This window comes from Limanda limanda, chromosome 1 (assembly GCF_963576545.1).
Source record: "Limanda limanda chromosome 1, fLimLim1.1, whole genome shotgun sequence".
Classification (NCBI taxonomy): Eukaryota; Metazoa; Chordata; class Actinopteri; order Pleuronectiformes; family Pleuronectidae; genus Limanda; species Limanda limanda.
Genome location: NC_083636.1, coordinates 8088785 through 8098775, shown reverse-complemented (window position 1 = coordinate 8098775; position 9991 = coordinate 8088785). Strand labels below are relative to the sequence as shown.

At 43.1% G+C, this 9991-nt stretch overlaps 1 protein-coding gene across 1 annotated transcript in view; it reads left to right on the top strand.

The window, feature by feature from the left end:
* Positions 1-678: 678 nt before the first annotated feature.
* Positions 679-9991, top strand: part of cep83 (centrosomal protein 83) — a 12920-nt gene continuing 3607 nt past the window's right edge. Inside the window, exons 1-15 of the mRNA XM_061070494.1 lie at positions 679-738; positions 1739-1945; positions 2166-2316; positions 2500-2592; positions 3492-3623; positions 3716-3967; positions 4127-4258; positions 5147-5261; positions 5606-5750; positions 5959-6108; positions 6457-6532; positions 6632-6789; positions 6888-7017; positions 8201-8304; positions 8408-8597. Of these exons, the coding sequence (XP_060926477.1) occupies positions 1746-1945; positions 2166-2316; positions 2500-2592; positions 3492-3623; positions 3716-3967; positions 4127-4258; positions 5147-5261; positions 5606-5750; positions 5959-6108; positions 6457-6532; positions 6632-6789; positions 6888-7017; positions 8201-8304; positions 8408-8597 (2028 nt within the window). The 5' untranslated portion in view covers positions 679-738; positions 1739-1745. The remainder of the gene's footprint in view (positions 739-1738; positions 1946-2165; positions 2317-2499; positions 2593-3491; positions 3624-3715; positions 3968-4126; positions 4259-5146; positions 5262-5605; positions 5751-5958; positions 6109-6456; positions 6533-6631; positions 6790-6887; positions 7018-8200; positions 8305-8407; positions 8598-9991) is intronic.

The window sequence follows — 9991 nt, the reverse complement described above, 5'->3', positions numbered from 1 at the left end:
AGCCACACTAAATCATTTCAAATGCAGTGTGTGTATAAAACCGATTAATGCGTCTCTTTGGGGATGAGTAAAATGGACCCGAAAAATAATACGGTCATTTTCCTTTTTTGAAAAAAACTAAAGATTGAAAGAAGATCCCTGCTGCTCTTAATATGTGGAAAGCTGTGGGTCTATAAAAGTGCTTTATCTGTTAAATGGTAAGAATAATGGGGACGTTAAGACTGTGCTTATACTATTTTTTTATATTTAACGGTTTCCTATTATTTCAATTTGTTATATTTATACTTGCACAAATACACCAAAGCAAATTCCCGGCATGTGTAAACCTGCTTGGCAATAAAACCAGGTTGTGATCATGGTGTAGACATACCTATATATTACCTGCCAGGTTACAAATTACAGATGGAGATAGATATGTAACCCAAACTCTATAACTATCAATTTGGGATCAATTAAGTAATACCATGTAAATTAACTTTTGAATGAACTCAATCATTAATAATTATAATAATTAGCGCTGTCAAACGATCACAATTTTAATCAGATTAATCACTAGGTAGTAGTGATTAATCTGATATGTTCAAACGCAGCCTCAAACTCTGGAGCGTTTGTTTATTTCATCGCGGGCAATGCACTTCGGGAAAAGACTCCCATGATCCCACAGTTTGTAGTTCCCGGATTAGCTTGTTAGCACTGGTTATCAAAACGGAAAGAAAGGAGCGTTCGGTTCAGCAGCAGGTGAACAACTCTCTGCAGAAACCTGTCCACACAACTAAAGATAATAACGGTGTCTTTCAACAAAACATCATGGCTTCGTGTTTGGTTGCGAGGAACCACGATATACACAGTTTGTTTACTATCATTGGCCTAGTTAGCAAGCTAGCCTCAGCGGTGCTAACGTTAACTACGTGTCTTGCCAAGGTGTTGCTATAGCTAGCTAGCTTGACTAGCCACGTAAGTCGCTTTGAATTTCGCTTGAGTTGAGATTGTTTGCGTTTACACGGACTTACCCGGTCTGAACCGTGCTAACGACTGAGTGTTTAAAGTCGACTGTCACGACTTAGCAAGGGGAAATTCCAGGGTAGTGGGTGTCCGACAACGGACGCACCAACGCAGCTAACAGGCTAGGTAGCATATCTCGTCGCGGGTCGTTGAGCGCGATATTTAAAAACGACTCAGAGCTTTTGACTGAATTCAGCCATGACTGTAAACTTTCACTTAATTATACTTAAATACTTTATACTTTAGAACTTTTATAGCTTGTATTCGCTAAGAGACGTAAAATAAACAACCAAGCTATCTGTTATGGATTGGCGTTGATTCTTAAAACTCCTTTCGAGCTGTTATTAAAGCAGTTAAGACTTATATTAATTTATAGCATGTTGGATACTAAGTGGACGCTGTTGTGCACTAGTTGCAGACTCTTGATCCACAGAGGCAGCAGCCTGGGGGCTGAGCTAACTAATCACTTGAGATTGATGGAGAGCTTTTCCTGAGTGTTTAACAAGTATCCGGGGACTCGTCTCACAGCCTCCATGGTTACTGAAAACACCACCAGGCTTCAACTGTCCTCTACAAGCTACACACACACACACACACACACACACACACACACACACACACACACACACACACACAGTCTGAGTCACTGTTAAAGTCCACTCATTCATTCCTTTATTCTGACACCGACACATCAGCTGCTTCCCTTCACCTCCCTCTGGTGTCTGACCCTTCCCAGCGGTGAAATGGCCTCGTCCGCCCTCGGCCAGTCGGCGCCGTTTGTCCCAAACCTGAGCTCCGGGATGGGGAAGTCTGCAGCCGTGCTGGGGCTGTCTGCCGGGCTGGGGGGAGCAGAGATGGAGCTGCAGAAAATGCTGATCGATGAGAGGATGAAGTGTGAAAACCACCGGACCAACTACCAGACTCTGAAGGCTGAACACCAAAGGTAAAGTTGAATGGAATTTAATATTTACCTTATTTTGCTTGACCTTATATACATGTATTTAAGGTAAAGCATCTACTTGATTTGTTTTTACTTTATAATTCTTTCATTGACCCTGTGTTAAGTTAATATGACAAATTACTTTGAACCTGGAAAGCTTTAGTTGGGGTCAGTCAGCTGATTGTGTGATCCATCTCAATAGTGGTGTCTGCTTTTCTCGCAGTCTGCAGGATGAGTTCACGCAGACGCAGGGGGAACTGCGGCGGTTGCTGAGCGACAGGCAGGCTCAGCAGGAGAAGGTGCAGCTGTTGTTGGCCGAGCTGCGAGGAGAGATGATGGACAAAACCCGGGAGCTGGAGGAGCTTCGACTGCAGGTACACTTGATCCAGAAGAGGGAAAAAATGGAACTTAAGTAGCCTCAAAAAAAGATGTAGATTCACACTTGATTGGTCAAAGGTTCAAGACATGTACAGATCAAAACAGTTTCTCTTCATGTTTAAATTGGTTGTTTTTGTTTAGAATTTCTGCATACAAATTTCTCTGTGTGTGTTGACCAGGTGATGACCCCTCAGCGGTTGGAGTTGCTCAGAGCTCAGGTGCAGCAGGAGATGGAGGCTCCGGTCCGAGAGAGGTTCAACAAACTGGAGGAGGTTAGTATCTGGCTAATTGTCAGTCACGCTTAAGCCCTCTGTGGCAGAGGGACACAAGGTGTCACTGACAGAGCTCTCTACTGTGTCTGGTTTGCTGTTCTCTGTGATTCACAGAAAAATAAGAAGGAATTTCCTAAACTGCAAAAACATGATTTGGTGAAAAAGAAGAGGAGCTGAGCTAGAAAATACGAATGTGCGAACAAACAGAAATAAAGCACAACTGCAATACATTGTATTTAGGGAAAGCATGGTCTGACACATAGAAACTTGGTGAACTGCTGTCCTGCCTCACAAAGATGCTGTAAATGAAAAGATGTGATCTGATTTTAGAGCTATTTCTTGTCTGTCTGGGGAAACTTCAGTTACATTCTTTGTCGATACGAATGACAGTAAGCCACTATAGTAGAAAATAGTAGAAAATGCTTTTTGTGTCTATTCATAATTAATGATATACATTTAATTGATGTAGTGATTTAACAATGCTCAACAACACTTTCCTTATCTTAAAATTTTGAGCAACTAACTAAAATATAAAATGCACGTCATTATCACATATTGAAATATACACATCATAAAACTACTATTTACTGTCAGGAAGGATTTCTTGCTAAGAAATGTATTGTTATTAACACATGAGTTAGCAGCTGCAAATGACCTCTGCTGGAGAGTGAAGTGGCCTCTTATCCTTCAGTACCTGCTCTAAATAGGACATTAGCAACTGGGACTATCGAATCCATAGCAACGGTGAAGAGATTAGCATTGATTGCCTTTTGTAAAAACCTTTTGAAAGTCAGAGCTTTGAAGGGATAGTGGCTCATTTCCACTTTTGACTGCGTGATTGCTCCTGCTCTTCTTTGACTGATTTGTGGCTGATGTGTGGTTCTTGTGCGTCTTCACAGGAGACCGAGAAGTACAGGTCTGAGTACAACAAGCTGCGGTATGATTACACCTTCGTCATGTCCCAGTTTGAGCACCAGAGAGAAGAACATGTTCGTATACTGGAGGAGAGGAGGATTCACTTTGATGCAGAGGTAGGTGGAGTTGTAATGATACACTTGTGTAAAATGGTTGTAAATACAGAATCAGAACATGAGGTCTTAAGTATTTAACATCCTTTTGTCAGCTCTCTCGCCTGGAGAAGGACAGGGACGACCTGGTGGCTCAGTACCAGGGTTCGGACTCGCTGCGTGACGGGAAACGAGTTGAGTCTCTGTTGAGGGAGAAAGCTCAGCTCCATCAGAGGCTGAAGGGGCTGGAGGCGGAGGCGGACGAGCTCCGAGCCCAGAAAGAAAACTGCGGTCAGCAAACTGAGAACGTTCAACGTATTCAGATCCGACAGCTCTCAGAGACCCAGTCTACTCTCAAGTCAATGGAGGTGAGTGGACAGCAGGCACAGATTGCATGTTGCTGCACTTGGGATAGAAACTGGCTAGCTTTTTTGTTTTGTTTTCTACAGTAACCTTATCAGGGTTTCTGCAAGGAAAATTATCTTTTTCTTTGCATTGGTAATTGTTGAATCTGATTCATTTGACAGGCAGAGAGACAGTCCCTGCACCTGAAGCTGGAGCGGAGGGAGAGCGAGCTTCATCTGAGCAACGAGCAGATAATCCAGCTTACTGGGCGACTGCACAAAGCTGAGAGAGAGGTCCACTCCCTCACCTCTGAGGTACACTGCTCTGACCTCATCATCACACCAGTCATTTAGTGAGCTGTGTATGGGTTTCAGTTTCAGGTCGAGTGGGAGGGTTACGATGCGTCAAGTTACTACCAAGTATACTATTGACTCAGTCGTACTGTTTATTTTTATGATGACAACTGTACTACAAGCATTTGGACATATCATTTCCTGGACATTTTAACAGGTGGCTGACAGGAAAGGTTCCAGAGCATGAATGACATTTGAGTTCTCACAGACAACTCCTTCGGTATATGTCAAGAAAATGTCTGCACTTCAGTGCATGTCTGAAAGCAGCTAATATAATTTCTCACTACCCATATGTGTGGCTAGTAAAGGAAGGAAACTGTTAACCCAGGGCGGCTGTGGCTGAGGGGTAGAGTGGACCTGAAGGTCGGCGGTTCGATCCCCAGTCTGAACCATCTGCATGCCGAAGTGTCCTTGGGCAAGATGCTGAACCCTGAATGACCCCCCATAGAATAACTAAGTGCTGCAAATAGATGCACTGTATGAATGTGTGTATGAATTGGTGAATGTGAAACTGTACTGTAAAGCGCTTTGAGTGGTCTTCATCAGACTAGAAAAGCGCTATATAAATACAAATCCATTTACCATTTACCATTTAACCCTGAACAAAGCAAACAGCTTATGATCTAGTGCCAAAGTAACCTAAAGCTGCCTGTAGAGTCCTAGCTGAGAATAAAGACAACTACAGCAACTGTGATTGTACTAGAAAACTAGAGCACTGACTAACTCTAGCAAAAATATGTAGGTGACGATAGACTGAGACATTTTCAATAGCTGCATCCAGCAGATGTTTCTTGTCTTTACTGTCGCATAACTCGTACAAATGTTGTCTGTCTCTTCTCTGGTTCTCAGATTCAAAGTCTGAAACATTCACATAAGCTGGAGATGGACGGTGTCAAACTGGAGTGTAACCACTTGAAAGGAGAGATGGAGAGGAAGAGAGACGCACTGCAGGCGCAGAGTGACGGTATAAAAAACAGACACACACACTGCAGTCTATGCAGTAGGTATATTACAACATGTCAATAACTCTTTAATTATGTCTTGGACTCTGATAGTCCTTCTTCTCTGTCAGAATTGATTTATGTGTTTCATTTAATTATAGTATTAAATAAGCCTGGAATATAAGTTGTTGAAACCTGCAGAAATGCTGAAGCTACTTAAGATTGCAGCGACCGATTCAATGCTTTGTCCTATAGCGTTAATATAAACGGCGACGTCTTGAATTAACACTTGCAGATGTAAAATTTCACTGCAAAGCAGAAGGCAGTATACTTGCGACACTCTGTCATGGTAAGTTGTGTGTTTCAGGTCTGCAGGCGGATGTGGAGGTGCTTAAAGCTCTAGCTGAGCGACAGAAAGACGTCCTGGTGGAGAAGGAGAGGGAGATGGTTAGGAGGGTGCAGGCGGCCTGTGAGGAGGAGTTCCGAAAAACTGCGTCTCTGCATGAGGAAAAGTGAGGATCATCTTTCATTAACAGTTTTAATCCCAATAAACAATTTCGATTTTCCCACCAAAGTGGACGTTTTAAATGTCTTATTGGTACAACCTCATGACCAAAAGTTGCCTCTCTGCAACACAAGAATGTATTTATTTTTGTTATCTTTTACTCTCTCCTGCTGTACGTGTCGTTTTAAACCGTTTTCTACTGTTTATGTCTTCAGATTGGAGTTGGAGAACCGTCTTGCTGCACTGGAACAGCAGAGGGCGCTGCAGGACGCTACAGATCACGCTAAGAAGGAGGAGTGGGAGGAACGTCTCCGCAGCTCCCAGCAAGGAGAGGAGTCATCCCGCAGAGAAGTGCAGAACCTGAGGTCAGCGACAAAATGTGCTGCATCTGCAATTTTTTCGTCTCATTATCTGAACTGTGAGGTTATTTCTTCTAAATATAAGCAATTCAAATGAAACACTCTGAGGGGTGTGAGATGATGAACCACATATAGGAGCCATCACTTCTCATTATCTGAATTCCCTTTTTACCCTTCGCCTCAGTTTCCGTTCCCGTAGAAACACTCTGAGGAACAGAAACAGGGCAAAGCCAGTAAAGTAATGATGTCAGGGAGTGATCAATGTGATTGAGGACATTTTTACCAATTTGTGCATGAAAAAACATTTTAGAATGATGGCATTATATTTATTGTTTTATTTAATGTTTTACTCAGAAGCCGAATTCAGCAGCAAATGTCACAGCTGGAGGAGCTGGAGAGACAGAAAACAGAGATTGCTGATCTACAGCAGGTAAACACAGTCCTGCAGTTGTGACACCTTGAAAAATGAAATCCTACCCTAGAGATTCTGTTTCGTTCTTATTAACGTCGATTTTGTTTGATCCAACAGCAAAACCAAGCTGTAGGTGTTCAGCTTGGGACGCTTTCACATTCTGAAAGTGACTTGATGGAGAAAAACCAGCGTCTCCGAGAAACACTGGACAGACTCAGGGAGGAGCTGAGGACGACTCGAGGTCAGGCGGAGAAGAGCCAACACGAGGCAGAGAGGTAAGCCTGCATATTAAGAAAACTGCTGGAAAGAGACTGGAACGAGTTGTCATTTAGACACTTTTTTTATTTGTGTGTTCTCCCCGTTTGATTTCCAGGATGATGGAAGATCGTCAGGTGGAGTGGTGGGAGGAGAAGCACAAGATGCAGCAGCGAGAGTCCGAGCTGCAGCACAAACACTCTCGGGTCAAAGAGAAAATGCAGAGGGCAGCGGCGGCTCAGAAGAAGGTAGCGATGCTTCCTACAGAGACTTTTCCTTCAACAGGAAACGATAAGATGTTTGGTTTTAATAATTACATTCACAAATGTGTCAATCAATCAAATTTTATTTGTATAGCCCATATTCACAAATCACAATTTGTCTCATAGGGCTTTAACATGGTGTGACATCCTCTGTCCTTAACCCTCAACAAGAGTAAGGAAAAACTACAAAAAAACCCTGTTAACAGGGTAAAAATATGTAGAAACCTCAGAGAGAGCCTCATGTGAGGGATCCCTCTCTCAGGACGGACAGAAGTGCAATAGATCAAATGTAGGAAAACATCATCAAGATTAAAGTTTTTTAGCAGCATTGATGAGGGTAAACATTCAAGCAGTCCTACTGCAATCACAGTCTATGGTCAGCAGCCAGCAGGATCATGATCCACCATCAAGATCAGAAGCCACTTTAGTCCACAGTCATTGTCCACTGCCGCTTATTAGGATCCATCATGGGCTGCCTCGGTCCTGGTCCACCGCCATACGATGCCAATGTGACAAAGGATCCGCCATTCCCTCACACTGAACAATTGGAAATCAGACCCATTATCAGGACTGAATTAACAGGCCCAACAGAAAATCTTTGTCAGTTAATTTCAGTTAAAGTTTCATTCCAGCCCTCAGCTCCAATAAACCTTCGCCATACATCCATAAAATAAATCAACTTCCATCATGATTAAAAATCTTCAAAGAAACTAAATCCCCAGCTCTAAAAATATGTTTTGGCTAACAAAACGATCAAGTTAATATGGAACCGTTTCTGAAATGTCTTGTAATGCCACAGGGCAAAACATGTGGTTTGAGACAATTTGTTTGCCTTAACCTCCTTCAAAAGTGCCTGAAAAGTTGTTGTTTACTGTACTGTGAAACTTTCACCTTTTTCTGGTGGGTTGAAAAGGAATGTGTAGATTTGTCAATTGTTTTATATAATAATTTTAGCACTTGCTTCTGTGATGCAGGATCATCTAAAATACCACACCATTTTGTCCACAAGTATTATATAGAATAGCATTTAGTAATTAAAGAGTCGGTTTTGTTGCCCTGTGGCATGTCTAACGGCATTTTGTAACATTGTACAAGTCAAGTGGCTTTAAAGGAGACTTAAATTTAACTTTCAGGAAGTGTTGGATAAATATGTGTCTGTGTTTTACAGAGGAAGATGCTGACAGAGAACAAGGAGAAGAGACTGCAAGATAAGATCCAGCTGCTGCAGGCACAGAAAGAGGAACTGGAACTGGAAATTGCTGCAGCCAAGAAGTAATCACATTAAACTGATCTCCTTCTGTATGTCACTTGTGAAATGTGTTAATACATGTAAATATCCATTAATCTTAGATCCTTATTTCCTCTCTCCCTCCAGACATTCATCATTCTCAGTGGAGCAAGCTCAGCTCAGCAAACGGCTGAAAGAGCTGCAGCGTCGACACAACGAGTTTCGACACCTCCTCCTGGGCAGCGGGGTTTCTTTCAGCGGAGGCCCAGCGGTCCTCACCTCCTCACCCAACCCCTTCCTCCTCCTCGGCACTGAGGGGCCATTAGCTGACATCCCAGTAAGCACAAGCACGCATCTGAAAATGTTTGAGTTTGTGACCTAAATCCCATTGCAGCAACAACTGTGTGGATTAGTAGCTAAGATGGACGACATGATGGCTCCCAAAAGGGAAGCAAAAAATAATCTCGATTGTCCTGCGGAGGCAGTAATGGGTCACAAAATCCAGCGATTTAGATCTCGTACAACACATGCATGTATAAACCTAAATGCCGTGTGCGTGTTTGTCCCTTTTAGAACCGGATAAGATAACGTTTTATACAATGTCTTTGTTTTGAAACGACTCGCGATTATTGAGCGCCTTTTTTAGGGGGACCGGAGAGGCATCATCCTCATCCATAATACATTAAGATGACGCCCTTAGCCAAAGCAACTTGCAATAAGGGTATTCAATCATGGGGTAACCCAGAGCAGCAAGAATCATGTGAGTGTCATATAAGTCAGTAGTTAAACTATTATATACCATATTTGATGGTGGTTTATTAGACATCTTCTTAACCAAAGTGTAGTCCGAAGAGATGTTTTTTTTAGCGCTTGGGCAAAGACTTTTAGATTTTCTGTTGTTCTAATGTCAATGGGGAGCTTGTTCCACTGTTTGGGAGCCAGGACAGCAAACAGCGTTTCCCTCGCAGGGAGTTAACTTTTGAAGACCGGTCGAGCTTCTGCATTTTGGATGAGCTGCAGAGGTGGGATGGCACTAGCAGGTAGATATGCCAGGATGGAGTTGCAGTAGTTTAGGTGCGAGAGGACCAGGGCCTGGACCGTGGTACAAGTGAATGTATTCTCCGGATGTTGTCCAGCGTCTATCTACACAAGTGGGTTCTTGTAGCAGTGTTGGCAGTAAGGGAGAGTTGACTGTCGAGTGTCACCACCAGGTTCCTTGCGGTCTGGGTGGGGGCTACCACCCAGTTGTCAATGGTAACAGTAAGGTCGTGGGTGGGAGAGCCTGAGCTGGAAGGCAAAGTTTGGTTTTGCCAAGGTTAATTTTCATCCATCGAGAGATATCAGTGAGATGGCTTGACATTTGTCTACATGGTTTGAGATGGCTGAAAAGAGAGAATTAGTTGGGTGTCATTTGCTTAGCTGTGGTAGGAAAAGCCATGTGAGTGAATGACAGAGAAGATGAGAGGGCCCAGGGTAGAACCTTGAGGGGCCCAAGTAGTGAGAGACAGAGATCCTCTCAAAGAACTGGGTAATAAGATGGATGCTGTGTGTCCAGCTCTCCCACAGCTTCATTATTTGTTGCTATGGATTCTGCCCAAACGAACCCTATCGTATGTGATAGACAACTTCTGTAGGTCGATGGTGGAAAACCACCTCCAGCAAACAAAGGTGAATACCCATGGTGAAGTATAGCACGCATGGCATGAAGGATATGAGGGTTGTGGCCTTGTG